Genomic DNA, 17,277 nt, shown 5'->3' with positions numbered 1-17,277 from the left:
AATAAAAACCTTTCATGATAAACAAACATTAAAAAGATTTACAGCAAAAAAGTCTGCACTACATTCTTGGCAAAATAGTCCATGAAGAGGAAATGGAAAATAACAATGAAAATCTGCAAAGGGAGGCACTACACTAAGGGAAAGGCCAATCAAAGAGAAACCAAGTCATGTTAAAAACCAAAAATAAACCAAAATGACCAGGAATACAAAACATATTTCAATAATAAACCTGAATGTGAATGGCCTAAATTCACCAATTACAAGACGCAGATTAGATTAAAAAAGACCCAACAATGTGCCACCCTCAAGAGACTCACAGGAAAAGATACCCAAAACTGAAAGTGAAAGGATAGGAAAAAGTATATTACTCATGTGGACCATGTAAACAAGCAGGGGTTTCCATCCTCATATCAGATAAAGTGGATTTCAAACCAAAGTTAGTGAAAAGGAATAAAGAAGGACATTTCAGGGCTGGGGTTGTGGCTCAGTAGTAGAGTGCTTGCCTTGCATGGGTGAGGCACTGGGTTTGAGCCTCAGCACCACATAAAAATAAATGAATAAAATAAAGGTATCATGTCCATCTACAACTAAAAATATATTTTTTAAAAAGGAGGACATTCCTTACTACTCAAGGGAATCATACATCAACAAGACATAATAATTGTAAAGATCTATGCCCCAAACAATGGATGCCGGCATCTACGTATATCAAACAAACCCTTCTCAACTTCAAGAGTCAAATAGACCACAACACAATAATACTGGGTGACTTTAACACAATTCTCTCACCACTGAATAAATCTTCCAAACAAAAACTAAACAAAGAAACTATAGAACTCAGTAATACAATCAATAATTTAGACTTAGAATATTCCATCCATCAATATTTACACTTCACTGACTGTGTATACTCTTGATGTACCAGATGCATTTTATTACTGTTATAGTCCAGATCCTGGCAATGCCAATGGAAAAGATGCCATTATGGAAGCAATGGCTAAGCAGATAGTTACAGTATGTGCCACTTTGGATGAAAATCCTGGAGTAAGATATAAAAGTAAGCCTCTAGATAATGCCAGTAAACTTGCACAGCTGGTTGAAAAAAAACTTGAAGACTACTACAAGATTGATGAAAAGAGACTAATAAAGGGTAAAACTCATTCCGAGCTCTTAATAATCGATCGTGACTTTGATTCTGTGTCCACTGTCCTACATGAACTGACCTTTCAGGCAATGGCATATGATCTACTCCAATTGAGAATGATACATACAAATATAAAACAGATGGAAAAGGAAAGGAGGCAATCCTTGAAGAAGATGATGACCTCTGGGTGAGAATTCGACATCGGCATATTGCAGTTGTACTAGAGGAAATTCCAAAGCTTATGAAGGAAGTTTCATCAACGAAGAAAGCAACAGAAGGAAAGACATCACTTAGTCCTCTTACCCAGATGATGAAAAAGATGCCCCATTTCTGTAAACAGATTACTAAGAAAATTGTCCATCCTAATTTAGCAAAAGATTGCATGAATAAGTTCAAGCTTAACATAGAAAAACTGAACAGGACCTGGCACTTGGAACTTATGCAGAAGGACAGAAGGTGAAAGATGCTATGAGAGTATTTCTTCCAGTTCTACTCAATAAAAATCATGATAATTGCAATAAAATAAGAGCAATCCTACTTTATATCTTCAGTACTAATGGAACTACAGAAGAAAATTTGGACAGGTTGATCCATAATGAAAAGATAGAAAATGAGAGTGACATGATTCATAACTGGAGTTATCTTGGTGTTCCCATTGTTCCCCAATCTCAACAAGGCAAAACCATTAAGAAAGGATCGGTCTGCAGAAGAAACTTTTCAACTTTCTTGATGGACACCTTTTATCAAAGATATTATGGAAGATGCCATTGATAATAGATGAGATTCAAAGGCATGGCCATATTGTTCTCAGTGTCCAGCTGGAGCTGTAAGTGCTTGCCAGAAACCTAGAACTAATTATTTAGAACTGGACCAAACAAATGGATCAAAGCTGATTATTTTTGTAATTGGAGGAATTATATATTCTGAAATGCATTGTGCTTATGAAGTTTCTCAGTTACATAAATCCTGTGAAGTTATTATTGGTTCTACACATATTTTAACACCCAAAAAGCTGTTGGATGATATAAAGATGCTGAATAAACCCAAGGATAAAGTCTCCTTTACTAAAGAAGAGTAGCTTAAGGGGGAGTGGTTTAGAGGTTCTTTAATTAATATGTTCAATTAAAAATAGAAAAAGAAAATGTTACTATCATGTAATTTAAACAATGTAAATATTTTATGGAACAATGACTTTCAAATACATTTCTTTTTTTATATTTATTTTTTAGTTCTCGGTGGACACAATATCTTTATTTTATTTTTATGTGGTGCTGAGGATCGAACCCAGCACCCTGCGCATGCCAGGCGAGCGCACTACTGCTTGAGCCACATCCCCAGCCCTTCAAATACATTTCTTAAAGGACTGTTTATGATTATGTATTGTTGGATTTGCCATCTTTAATAATTTAAATATTGTTGCTGCTTTATAGGTGATAAGATATTTAAATGCTTTCTAAACTTTTGTTTTAACCTCTGGAACAGAATTTCTTAAAGTTATGGGTAATTTTTCACAGCCTCTTGTGTATATATACTAATCATGTACTAAATACTTATCTATCTTATGCTGAAGAATAGTTTTTTGGGGAAAAATGATTTTTAAAAGAAGATATAAAAGTAAAAACTGTAAATGTGTATGTATGATAGAATTATTTCCTATTAGTGCAGTTTTTCTTTCAACTGAAATTCACAGTTTTATGTGTAAAATAATTCAGTCACTGAGTAATTTCACAGTGACTGTCTTGCTAGATACTTCTAAAAAAACACAATTTTATGTAATTTTGAAATGATGTATGTTTAAACTAGAAAACCAAAAATAATCATGAATATTCTAAGAGAAAATAAAATATATAGTTACCAAAAAAAAAAGAAGTGAGCAATTTGCTCTGCCACACACTCATGTTATGTCCAAAGCAACAGGACCACTCAAACTTAGACTGGAACCTACAGAACCATGAGCCAAAATAAACCTTTTCTTTTTATACATTTATTGCCTTGTGTATTTAGTTTTAGTTATGGATAGCTGACTAATACATCCCCTAAGGTACTTGCCTTTCCAAACATTGCTGTTTCTCCTAAGGATTGATGCCCATCACTCTTCTTAACTTCTAGGAATATAACTAGACTCAAGTTCAAGCAAGTCTCAAAAGGTGAAACACAAAGTATAGCCCATGAAGATGCATGTACACCAGAAGAACTGCATGACTTCTCTAATTTGTACAGACAAAAATATGGAGAATATGTGTAGAAATGGATATCAAGAGTGGGATAATGGTGGAAGGAACACAAAACTAGATCACATTTAGTTGGTTGATATGGACCCACTAAACAGAGATTCTGAATTTGATGTTGCTGCTTGAGGGGTCAGAAAGTCTCTAATAGTCTGGTTGGTTGGCTGATTCATGGACCAAAAGCTGGCCTACACTAAATGAAGCTGAAATGCCAGAAATGCCTTGGTAGACTGGAGAAAAAAGTATCTAAATGCATTGGGAATTTGGAATACTAGTGTGGATTTATCATGTAACATCTGCACATTCATTCTAGGAGTGTCCAGAGGACATACTTGTTATCACAAGTGTGAGAAACAAATCTGCAGGAGCCCCAGCATCCTTAAGAGTTCTGTGATTGCTCATCTGTATTTCAGAAATTAAAGTTGGAACTGGTTTCAATGAAAAGGGAAACATAAATGCAATGGGAGTAATTGGATCCTGGGGTAGCAGAGGCCAAGTGGAGGTACTTTGATTGCCATAGGCAAGATGGCTATAATTACCACAATGGACAGAAGAGTCAAAGCAATACTCAGAATAGTCTGATTTATAGAGATCTATAGCATTACCTAATTGACCTTGGCGTCCCCATAAAAGAATCAGGTGAGCAGTCTATTAAACCTTAGTTGATCTGTATAAACAGAAGAGTTCTAGGTCAAGGTCAATAGAGAAGGAAGGGAACAGGGGGAAGGAGAAGATGAGGGAAAGGGAAGTACTAGGGACTGAATTAGAGCAAATTATTTTCCATGCTTTTGTAATTTTGTCAAAATGAATCATAATGTTATATATAACCAAAAAGAACTAATAAAAATGAGTTCTAGGTCAAGTAAACAAAGGTCTAATCTGAAGCTTAAAAAGATAATAAATAAATAAAGTAGGTCATGGCACCTCAATCAATTCCCAGGCTTGAGCCTGTTTATAGGCCCAGAGCCCCTTGAATGAAAGGGATATCAAGTCTCCTTGAGGACGGACCCTGATACACTACCAAAATTTTATATTAGTAATCTTTCTCAATCTTTCCCTGTGGTCTACCAGTCAGGGTAGAGGCTTAATAGAAAAAGAGTTATTAATGGAGTTTTAGATCAGATCCATCTCACAGTGGATCTGGTGGGTCTCTGGCATCATCCTGTGGTTATTTCCCTAGTTAAAGAATGATAATTGGAATAAACATAACTCAGCAACTGTCAGAATGACTATATTATTTCCCTGACCTGTGGAGTGAAGAATATAATGGTAGGAAAGGCCAAGTGGAAGCCATCAGAACTTCCTTTAACTAAGAAAATAGAAAACTAAACTATCCCATTCCTGGAAAAACAGAAGAGATTACTACTAAAATCAGGGACTTGAAAGATATAGGGGTAGCAATTCCCATCATATCACCATCAACTTAGCTATCTTTGTTTTCTGTGCAGAAAACAAATAACTATTAGAGAAAAACAGTAGAATATAATAAACTTAGCAAGAAAGTGACACTAATTGTAGTTGTTCTTCCAGATGGGGTTTCATCGCTTGAGCAAATTAACACATTTCCTGTGTTAATCTAGAATGTAGCTATTGTTCTTGCAAATGTGATACCTATCAGAAAAGACTAGATGTAGTTTGCTTTTAGCTGTCAAGGGGCAACAATATACCTTCACTGTTCTATCTCAGAGATTTAAAATTGTCTAGCCCTATGCCACAATTTACTTCATATGAATCTTATTTACCTTTTCCTTCCACAAGACAACACATAAAAATTCACAGAGGAAAAAAATTACAGCATAGTGGTCCATTGCACTGATGACATTAAGTTCACTGAACCTAGTAAACAAGAAATAGCAACTACTCAAGATTTATGGGTAAGACATTTTCATATCAGAATATGGAAAAGAAATCTCAGAAACTTAAGGGCGGTAAAGTACACATGACATAAATTTAGGTCCTTCTGCCTCAAGAAATTTCTAGGGGTCCAGTGGTATGGATGTCAAGACATCCCTTCTAAGGTAAAAGATAAGTTGTTGCATCTCTTCCCTGCTATAAGCAAAAAAGAGGTACAACACTACTGAGCATCTTTGGATTTTGGAGGCAACAATTCCTCATTTTGGTGTGCTATTCTGACCCACTGGATCAACATTTACCAAGTGATCCAAAACCTGATAGTTTTGAGTGGACCTCAGCAAAAGAAAAGACTCTGCTGTGTAAGTTGCTCTTCCACTTGGGCCATATGATCTAGCAGATCTGATGGTGCTACAAGTGACAGTGGCAGATTCAGGCATTGTTTGGAACCTCTAGTAGGCCCCTATAGGTGAATCACACTGCAGATCCTTAGGATTTTGGAGGAAAGCCTACCATCCTCTATGAATTACTATCCTTTTGAAAAACACCTTTTGGTTTGCTATTGGACCTGAATTTACTCACCCACTGAATTTAAGCATTTTAGCTAACAGGGGAGAAGAGAAATTTAGCAAGGATTCTCTTAGTAATTGCAAATGAATACAGAAAAGCCCAGTGTTGAAACCCTGCCCCACAGTGGAATATTAGAAATGTGGCATACAGAATAATCATTCCCCAATGCTGCCTTTTAGTGACCCAAGTTCTTCTGATTGAGGCCCAGCCTGTAGATGTTGTGAGGACAGTAGCAGCTCCTGATGTTCTAGACTTAGATGTTACCAGAATCATGCTCCTAGAGAATGTAGCCCAAAGTGGGTATAAACTCCATGTAAGGCTGAATACTATCACAAAAGCAATATTCAATAGTACTGTAAGGAAAAACTTTGAAAAGAACTTTGAAGAAAATAGTTCCAGAGCACATGACTGTTAAGAGACATGACTTCAATCCAATATGGCAACTCCACACCCTTATGTGGTGGTCATGCCCCTCTCAGCCCTGGAAATAAGGAGATGGTCCTGCCCTCTGAAACTGGGGAGATAATGGATTCCTCCACCTCACCATCTCCATAGCCTGTGCCCTCAGGCCTGTAGTGGTAACCTGCAGCCCCACTGGCCTCTGAACCATTCTTAGGTCATTCTTCTCTTTTCTTGAAGAGTAACACATGTTCACACCCAAGTAGCTTTACCATCCCCTTTCCTGCCTATAGAATCAGTCCAAGAAGTCTGATAGCCTTTCTTCATTTTCTCCCATCTATGTCTCCTTCAGCCCAAGCTGGCAACATTTCTACTGAGAGGGCTAATTGGATCCATAAGTCACACACCTACTCTTTTTAGCAAATAGTTGTTCAGACATACCCTTGGTGTTCTTTCCAGAGTACATTTTCTCAACCTTTACAATATATATATGCTGAGAATTTTCAGAAGCTTCAAGTTCTGGTACCTATTTCCTAACAATTCCTTCTTTGATTTGTCCCTTTCCTCTCACATTCTCCTATAAGCAGTAAGGAGGAACCAGGCTGTGCTTTCAATGCATCCTTTAGAAATCTCCTCAGTTCAATGTTCAAGTTCATCATTTCAAAAAAAAAAAAAAAGTTCATTACTTCAAGTTCTACACTTGACCCAAGAGAATACAATTCCACCAAGATCTCTGCCACTTTAGAATAACGATGGCCTTTCCTCCAGTTTGAATTAATATAGTCCTCATTTCCATCTGAAACCTTACCAAAAACATTTTTAATATTCACTTTCCTACCAATAGTCTCTTCAATGCAACTTAGACTCTTTATGTTAAAGACCTCAAAGTCTTTTCAGCCTCTACCCACTACCCAATCCAAAGCCACTTCCATATTTTTATGTATTTTTCATAATAGTACTCCATTTCCAAGTATGAAAATATGTGTTAGTTTCTTACAGTTGCTATAACAATGTACCATGAACTGGGGAGCTCAAAATAGCAGAAATTTATTGTCTCATAGTTATGGAGACCAAAAGTCCAAAATCAAGATGTCAGCAGGGTCATGCTCTATTTGAAGGCACTAGGGAAGGAACTGTCCCATGCCTCTTGGTTTGTAAATGTATCATTGCATTCCCAAGCCACCTTCTTCCTATATGTCTTCACCCTGTCTTCATTCTATGTGGGTGTGTATTTCTGTGTCTGTATTTCTCTCCCTTTTTAAAAAAGGACATCAGTGGATTTGGACCCACCCTAATGACCTCAACGTAGTTTGATTACTTCTGTAAAGACTATTTCTAAATAAGGTCACAATCTAAAGTATTGAGGATTAAAACTTCAGTATATGTTATTTGGAGGACCACTTCAACCCTGGGTTCCTCATAGCTGCATAGGATAATGATGCTTACCCACTGAGAGCAGGTGGCTATAGTTCTCCAGCATTACATCTTGGTACAGGCACCTTTGAGTAGAGTCCAATTGCTGCCACTCCTCTCTACTGAAGTCCACAGTCACATCCTCAAATGACACTGGTATCTGTAACAACACAATCCTGTTCAAGGCAACACAATCAGCACTAGGGGATAGGGAAATGAAAGACAGGACATTGTTTTTAATGATTTCTCATCATGATGTACCATGTAGTATGCAAAATGCATTCATTTCATTATGAGAGTTCCCAGTCTTAATCCATTCCAGCATCAACTCTACACTACTACCCAGCATGCTGTTGGCATTGTTGTGAACAGACAAATTAAGCGCAAGATTCTTGCCAAGAGAATAGGCATATTGAGCATATTAGGCACTCTAAAAGCTGAGACAGCTTCCTGAAACATATGAAGGAAAATTACCTGAAAAAGAAGGAACCCCAAAACAAAGGTAACTACATTCAGCTGAAATGCCAGCCTGCTCCACCCAGAGAAGGATGTTTTGTGAGAACAAATGGAAAGGAGCCTGAGCTGCTGGAATCTATTCCCTATGAATTAATGACATAATAAATGTAAAATAAATAAATAAATAAAGGCCTATGGGCTATAAAAATGATTTTCTTAAAAAAATCACTTTGGGCCCCAGGGAATAATGACATTGGTTTCATTCAAGATACAAAATCAATAAAAGTAGCTTATAACTTATCAAAAGGATAAGCTATTGCCATGTGTAAAATAATATCCTTTGTTGAAAGTTCAATTAGAAGTGATAAAACTAATGATAAAATAATTAGAAAAACCAAGAATAATTGGAAAATGGCACTCAGTCTGTAATACTCCTACATTTCTAGTAAGGGAAGGTATATTTGATGAAGTTGAACAACTATTATGTAAATTTGCACAAGATCTTAGAGAAGTCAATGAATTTCTTGTTCCATGAACCCCTGTAGCTCCTAATTCTTGAACTATTCTGGTTTCAGTACCATAGTCTGCAAAGTTTTTCTCTATACTTTATTTGTGTTCCACTATTTTTTTTTCTGTTCCTCTAGCTAACACATATAAATTCTTGCTTGATTTTACTTAGGATAGAGTTCAGTATTTATGACAGAAGATCTCTCAAATATTTTAGGTCTCTCTTATTTTTCTATGTATATGTCTAATACACAGGAAATCTTAGGGAAATGTATCCTACTGGAAGGATCTATAATTACCCAATCTGTAAATTATTTTCTGGTAGCCTCCCAAACTAAAGAGCAAGTAAAACTGATTCTTTGGCTTTGTTTTGGTTCCTTGCTTTATTGGGCCTCATTAGAAAAGCTAATATTGCCAAATAGAAGTAAAATATTTAAGGAATCTGGTGTCACATGAAGACTTCAAATTTGAAGATAAAAGAGATGCTACAATAAAATAATTTAGATAATTTGGGGGATTTGTGAGGTACCAAAGAACAATGAATTCCAGTTTTGTTCTCTGACACAAAAGCATGGTAATACTTCAGATCCTCTGATTAATGTGCCATTTGATTATTTATGTACAAGCATCATTATCCAATCCTAATATTGTACTTGAAAGATACAAACTTCTAAACTGTGTTAGTCTTTTTTATCAGATCCTCATCAGACAGACAACTATGAGCATACAATGATAATAGAAGGAAATGATAGGCAGCAACTGAATTTTTCTGACATTCCTGTTCAAAATGCATAGTTGATAATGCATGGTTGATCATGAACCCTGGATGAAAGGGATCACTTTTAGGCTTTCTATGCTGTGGTGACTGCTCAGAAAATCTTGCAAGCTTATGTTTTGCCTCAAATCAAATCAGCCACAAGTGGCCACATTACTAGCAGCTACTAAAGCTATAATTTCTTAGTTCAGGACTTAAACTGAATCAATATAATAGTACATATGTCTTTGGTGTCTGGGAAAAATGGGATTCTTGTCTTCAACGGGAACTAAAACATTTCATGGAAAATTAATATCTGTGTTGTTAAAGGCTTCACAATTACCTACTCAGGTATCAATAATTCACAGAAGAGCCCACATACTGCAGAATGATAGAGTTTCTAAAAGCAATGATTTTTCTGACAGAGCTACAAAAGTTACTGTTAAAATATGGCCAACTCTCAACTTAGAAGTTCTACTTCATTCATTTTCAAAACTATGCTTTCCAAATGGATTAAGTGATAGTACTAAATTAACAATATAATTCCCACTCCAGGGTCTTTATTTGCTTCATTAGTATTGTTGCATTATCAACAAAATCAGCTAAGTAAAAAAGGGATTTTAAAGACATTAGACTCCACTCTACCTACCAAAAGATGAACTTATCCCAAACATATTAAAGATACGTGCTATTTGTCAGCAAAAGTCTTTACAGACTACTTTCAAAGTAAGTACTGAATTTCTTCTACCAAAAGTGCTAGGAACTTTGTGGCAGCTGGATTTCATAGAATCAATGTTTACAGATGATAGGTTTTTGTCTAGTTATGGTTGTATGCTGTTAGAATGGCCTGAAGTTTCCCCCTATTCAAAAAGTGATGCTCAGGCAGTGATAAAAGGTTCTCTTAATAAATACAATTCTTACTTTTGGGATATTAGAGAAGATTGAATCAGAGGAAGCCATTTGATTTCCATTGTTCTTTGGGAATTATGCAAATGTTTGCAGAATTCTATGAACTATCATATGCCCTATCCTCCTCAGTCCTCTGAACAAGTGAAACAAATGAATCAATTTCTTTAAAAAAACCTCATTGGCCAAGATTCAGTGACCTTCTCAGAAAAAGTGACCTACAATGTTACTACTAGTCTTGATAAACATTAGAGCAATCCCTGCTATCAAGCACAGTGTCACTCCCTTTGATTTTATGTTTGGCAGCTCTATGATTTGGGACCAAGATATAATTAACTGTTCAACTTAAATTAATCCTCTCATGATCATGTACAATATTTAAAAGGGTTTCTCTCTTCCCTAGAAACCCTGATATATAAAATCATAAGACCTAGAAGGACATGCTGTAATAAGTCTGCTACCTCTATCAAACACTAGATTTCATCTGTATACAAATATACACAGTAAAAGACCCAGTTGAGAGGGCCTTTTCAAGTGCTGCTGATCACCCATTCTGCTATCAAAGTAAGAGAAAATGGAGCTGGATTTATGCTTTCTGTGCAAACCCAACACCTCAGAAGGCCTAGTCTCACAAAGGACTTGGTCCTTGAGTTTTCTAAAGTAAATGATACTGATATTGGGACTCAAGTGAAAAAGAGATACTCTGGCAAATGTATTACTATTCTCATAGGCTACCTCATTATTCTGTTCACAGTATGGTAATTTCAATTTCTTAAGAATTATATTTAAGAGCTGGGTTTTGGCTCAGGGGTAGAGTGCTTGCCTAGCATGCATGAGGCACTGTGTTCGATTCTCAGCACCACATAAAAAAATAATAAATAAAGTTAAAAAAAAAACCTTTCTTTAAAAAAAAGAATTATATTTAAGCCAGGTAAAGTGGCACATTCCCGTAATCCCAGCTACTCAGGAGACTAAGGTAGAAGAATCATGAATTTGAGGCCAGCCTGGGCAACACAGTGAGACATTATCCCCTCAAAAAAGAAAAACTAGTATCACATTTTACTAGAAAACAAATTTGTTATTTATTATGTTGCTTTTTTCTGTACTCCCAGTCATGGTCTCCATGATTAGATATTCCCAATGAATACCATATTATATTCCCAAAATAGACATGATCTGGACTTTCAAGTCCAACAATCCAATTATTGGCACAATAATGGTGTAACTATCTTCACTACTAATTTTTGAGGGTACCAAATTAAATTAACTAATATAATCCAGAGGTGAGTGCTCTACCACTGAGCCACAGACCCAGCCCCTTAATATTTATTTTTTTAGGTGTAGATGGACACAAAACAATGCCTTTATTTTTATGTGGTGCTGAGAATCAAACCTGGGTCCCGCCCATGCTAGGCGAGCGCTCTGCCACTAAGCCACAACCCCAGCCTCTCTTCACATTTTTTGAGGTGATAGATATTGAACTTGGGGCCTCACACATGTTAGGCAAGTGCTCTACCACTGAGCTACATTCCCAGCCCTTCACAGATGTTTGTATTGACAGCAAAGACCAGTTTGTATTCAAGTAGCAAGGCCTTCAATATGCATTTTCATCTCTCCCCCAGGGGAACTGAGTATCTTATTATTTAACATCAGTGGGTCTGGCATCAACATGACTGCCTCCACCCCAAATAGCCAAAATTGTCACTATATAGAGCAACCCCCTTGGTTAGCACCTTAGCCCATTTTCTATAATAGTATTCCTGGGACTGGGTGATTTATGAATGAAAGAGGTTTATTTTGCCTCATGGTTCTGAAGAGTGGGAAGATCTGCTTAGCTTCAATTCATGGCAGAAAGTGAAAGGACAAGTGGGTGCATGTGGAAGAGACAAACACAAGGGTTAACCCTGCTTCACAACAATTGGCCCTCACTGTAACTAATTCAGAGAGAGAGAGCCCTTTACCGTTTTGGACTTACCATTCTTATACAGCTACTAGGGACAGCCCTTCGGAAAAACAGTTATTAGCTTGCTATGGGCCCTTGTTGAAACTGAACACCTGACCCATGGTGGCCTTGTGATTCTTCAGCCTGACAATACTATTTTGGTGTAGACTGATTGAGACTCAATGACTAACAAAGTAAGAAGAAACCAAAAGGCCTCAATTATCAAAAGAATAATATATTCGAGCTGGCCCAATCCCAGCAGCATCTTGGCTTTCCATGAAAATGGGACAACTACTCCTTTAAGGGAAATTTTATTTCCCACTTTGTCAACTAGTTTGTACTAGTTGCAGGGCAAAATGGGGTCCTCAATTCAAAGAGATTCCCCTAAATGTGTGGGCCTCATCCACTAATGGTTTGGCTGAGATGAAATATGATGGTTTCTACTAGACTGTTCAACATAAGAAGACCTGAGAATGGATGTGGGTGCTCCACTCAGCAGGCAGAACTCAAGGCCATTTTCCTAACTCTGCACAATATTCCCTTTGATATTTATGGATTCTTGAGCTATTAACAGTGGTTCAGCTATTGGTCTCCCACTTGAAAGACCATAGACAGATTAGACAGTTAGGTATCATGGACTGTAGAAACAAATTGCAGCTACGAATAGAATGGTCTGGGTCATCCATATAGATGCCCATGGTAAGCATCTACTCTGATGAAACTGACTAGAATAAAGCTGCTGATTGAGATTTCACTGCCTAGCTTACTGTCATTGGCGCTTGGATCCATCATCACATTAGATATGACAATACATCCATTGTCAAAGATTGGGCATAAATTAGGAGAATACAGATTCTGTATTTCTGATACAGAAGCTACTACTGTATGCTAATCTTGTGACTTCTACAAGACGGCCAATTGTGATGGGAAACAACACATCACATGAGGTTGGTCCCATTTGTTCCTGTTGAATTAACTACAATATACCTTAAGCCACCTCTAAGAGCTTTCACTGAGGCTGTGCCACTGTTGACATTTCTTCGGGTTAAACAGTTGCTGTTTCAAACTGCTCAGCTAATTGCAGCTGCACACTGTGGCTATTTTGATTTTCCAAACTATTTATAGCCTGAAAATGTCACACCTTTTATTTAAAAGCCATGCAACTATGGGCTGATAGTCAAGGTATATGATTGATTTCCACACTCCCTGCTAACCACTGGCATCTGGCATTAAGTGTTGAAACAGCCTCTTCAAAAATCAACTCACATAGCTGGTGATGTAGCTAAGTGGTAGAGTGCTTTCAGCATGTGCAAGGCCCTTGATTCAGTCCCCAGTACCCACCAAATTAAGTAAATTAAATAAAATATAATAGAAATGAGTTTAAAAAATGACTCAGAGGGACTTCCAACTCTGCCTCCCTCACTTCACTATTATTCTTTAGGCAGTTTGGTCAGTGAATATGGCTGACCCCAGAAGGGGATTATCTTCTTTCAACCATTACCTTGACAATGACAAGAGCAAAGAGCATTGAGGATCATACAGATGTATTTTGAAAACTTGGGATTTTGTTTAGAATATTTCTGGGTATAATCTTTCTTTCCCCTAACAGCATCCCAGACTACAGTGGTTAGTAAACTCCTCAGTGGCGTCCCAGTGAGAAAGGAGCTTAAGGAACTTAAATTTAATTCTGATCAGCCACCTGGATTCTCCGGTTCCAAGGACATTGCTCTAGATAATAATTACCACTAGATTCAGTACACCACTTGCTACGTCCCCCTACAGTGACCAAATGGGCCAAGGTGCAGAACATAACAGATCTCTGTGAATTTATAAAAATGCCCTGTCTCTCTTGGACCTCATTCATTCAGATAAAAGGTCTAGAAACTAGGGCTGGGGCTGTAGCTCAGTGGTAAAGTGCTTGCCTCACATGTGTGAGGCACTGGTTTCAATCCTCAGCACCACATAAAAATAAATAAAGATACTGTGTGTTCGTCTACAACTAAATAAATATATTTTTAAAAAGAGGTCTAGAAACTAATAGGAGATGATTGGGCAGAAAATGTGAACTTATAGCTACTACAGTAGACCACAATGATTCTGCATCAGTAAAAGGAAGGCACCAACCCACTGTCTAAGGAGGAAACCCCAGAAAGTATGGGGTGGGGGGAGAATAGGGGGAGAAGAGGAGAGAGAGAGAGAGACAGAGACAGACTGACAGACAGACAATAAAAATCTGTCTTTCAGAACCATCCCTGAAGCATTCCTCACAAAGGATATTACCCTGTTACATCTCCCCCAAATTGTTGCAAGGACCTGAAATAACTGACTGTGGGATCTGCCAACAATTTCCCCTCCAAGGGAGGGCTCTGGCTCCCACACCTCACATGCAAAGCACTGTCAACTCCTCCAAATGGCTTCCTGAACCCCTTTCCACAGCCATCACTCAGCAATTCTGTGGGGCAGAATACTAGGTGGTTGGTGGCTGGTGGCATGGACATGTAGAACCAATTGGAATAACTGCCTTTAGGTGGTTTCCAATAAAAAGAATTAGACTCAAGTTTTCAAACAGATGAGAACTCTTAACAACACTGAAATTCACCTGAACCATGAAAACGGTTACAGTAAAGAAATCCCCACACCTGTTTATATTTCTTCATGAAAAATAATTTACCACAAAGAGCCATTCTTCCCCATATGACATAGCTAAGGCTTGCTGTCCACTCTGTCATAAAACAGACTCTTGGATGTCATAAAACAGACTCTTAGACTCATTGTCTACCTGTGAAAATACCAAATACAGACCTTCCCCCTTGTGCCTGAACCTGTGGACAAGGCCTGACACAGATGCTCCAACTCCCCTTTTTTGTGTGTCACGAATGATTAACCAAGCTGTTGTCTTCCTGAAATAACTAGACATAGAGGTAAATATTTTCTGATCAGTTGACTGAAACTTCCCTATTTTCAAAAACAATCTCCTAGTAAATATCTTTTTTTATTATATTATTTTATTTATTTATATGTGGGGCTGAGAATCGAAACTAGTGCCTCACACATGCTAGGCAAGCACTCTACCACTGAGCCACAACCCCAGCCCCCTGGTGAATACCTTCACCTATAATTTGTCTACTCCTCCCTACAAAACTATAAGGCAAAACCACCCTGTCATGGCTCCAGTGTTTGGATCTAGGGTTCTCCCTATTACAATAAGCCTTCATAAAATCAATTTTCTTACTTTATAATTGTTTTTGTCTTAGACAGTTTGGTGCCATGAATTGAACACAACTAAAAACTCACTTCCAGACTCCCTTCTCCACCCAGGTTCTAGGGCCTCTCCAATTCACCATGATGTGACCCTTCCTTGACTGGTGATTTTGGGGATCCATAGTGAGTCGAGCCTCTGATCTCTGTGTTCTGGACATAGTCTGTTGAAGCACAATAAGGATCCAATTCTTTGAGTACTCTTTTGGTTTTCTTTTGTTGGTGGATTTTGTTTAATCTTTGTACTCACTGTAAACTCTCAGTCCAATTCTTGACCACTTGAAAAAACTCTTGCTAATTATATTGCTATATAATTTCAGTTTGTTACCTCCAAAATGGTATAAATTTACTAAGGACCACTTAAAATTCCAATGGCTCCTTTGCAGCCCTGAGATCTTCCTAAATTTATTAATTTGTGAAGTACCTCAAATCTTGAAGTTCTAAGATCTCTCCTCACCAGTGGTCAGATGATGATGATAATGATGATAATGATGATGATTTTGTTATAAGGCTGAATAACAAGAAAATGTCTCCAATATATTTGAAACTGTATAGTCCCTTAAGAACTGTTTCTCTCACCACTGGCTCATTCTTCCTGCTCCTCTTTCACTCTTAACTAAACTGCACAATCCTTTCCTTATACAGGTGAGTTAGTTTAGTTAGTGGCACCTTCCTTGTGTGCCACTCCAGCCCTTTCCTATTCCTCCATATTCTGCAGATTCCCTTTGCCCCTCCTACTCCTCCTCTTTACCTTCTCCTGATCCTATATCTCCATCATAACCCATATTATTGGCCTTTTCCACCTGCAATACAAGGAAGGTCAATAACTTGAGCACCCACCTAAACAAGTGTTCTTTAGGCCTTGATCTCGTTCAGATTTACATGCTATTATTATTAGAGACTTTACAGACCCCTGTAAGAATGGACAATAACTCAATAATCAATTCAGACTGGTCCTCGAGGTATATTCTCCTGGACCTCCTACTTTGTGTGTGTGTGTATGTGTGTGTGTGTATGTGTGTGTGATGCTGAGGATGGAACCAAGGGCCTTGTGCATGCTTCGCAAGTGCTCTATCACTGAGCTACACCCTCAGCCCTATATGGGGCTGGGGTTTGAGGAAGCAGATTGCCCTGGATATTCCCTTCTAATCTCATTAAGTCGTAAACCATAGGTATGCATTGTGTTGATCTGGTCTTTTCTGTGGTGAAGTCCTTATGGTGTTGAACTAATAGATGTATTTAGGAGAGAAGAGGATTTTGCCAATTTACCTTACATTTTTTAATAATAACTCCAAGTTCTGGTTGTAAGCTGTTGATGAAGTTATTAACCAATGCAGATGTGGTTTAATTTTCAAGAGCAAGACTGGAGTAGTTCTTCCAAATATTTTCTGATCTCAGTCAGTAGTTAGACATCAATTCACTTCTTTGTTTTCTAGAATATTATATCTTTGACTAATAAATGAGCAGAAAATGGTGGGAATGGATTCTAAAAGCCTCTCTCGTGGTGTTTTTTAACTTGTATGTAAACTTCAGAGTGTTCTGTTATTTTTAAAGGTCCATATCCTAGTTCCACTAGCACTTGCAAGAGTTAATATGAATTATGAAGCCCAAGGATAGGGGTGTAGCTCAGTGGTAGTGTTTGCCTAGCAAGTCCAAGGCCCTGGGTTCTATCCTCAGCACCCCAAAATTAAATAATTAATTATGCTTTAAAAAACCATAGATAGGCCAGCATGGTAATCCCAGTGGCTTGGGATGCTGAAGCAAGATTATTGCAAGTTCAAAGTCAGTCCCAGAAACTTAGCCAGGGCCTAAGCAACTTAGTGAAAACCTGCCTCAATATTAAAAAAGG

At 37.7% G+C, this 17,277-nt stretch overlaps 1 protein-coding gene across 3 annotated transcripts in view; it reads right to left on the bottom strand.

The window, feature by feature from the left end:
- Znf81 (zinc finger protein 81) overlaps positions 1–17,277 on the bottom strand; it is a 112,762-nt gene that overhangs the window by 33,255 nt on the left and 62,230 nt on the right. For 2 of the 3 annotated variants that reach the window (XM_048796464.1, XM_048796465.1), the window contains exon 3: positions 7,639–7,765. In XM_048796464.1, coding sequence (XP_048652421.1) covers positions 7,639–7,765 — 127 coding nt within the window. Of the gene's footprint in view, positions 1–7,638; positions 7,782–17,277 lie in introns of all 3 variants that reach the window. The other variant, XM_048796466.1, reaches the window with a different exon arrangement.

Source organism: Marmota marmota, unplaced genomic scaffold (genome assembly GCF_001458135.2).
Source record: "Marmota marmota marmota unplaced genomic scaffold, marMar, whole genome shotgun sequence".
NCBI lineage: Eukaryota > Metazoa > Chordata > Mammalia > Rodentia > Sciuridae > Marmota > Marmota marmota.
This window is presented reverse-complemented; position numbering and strand designations above follow the sequence as displayed.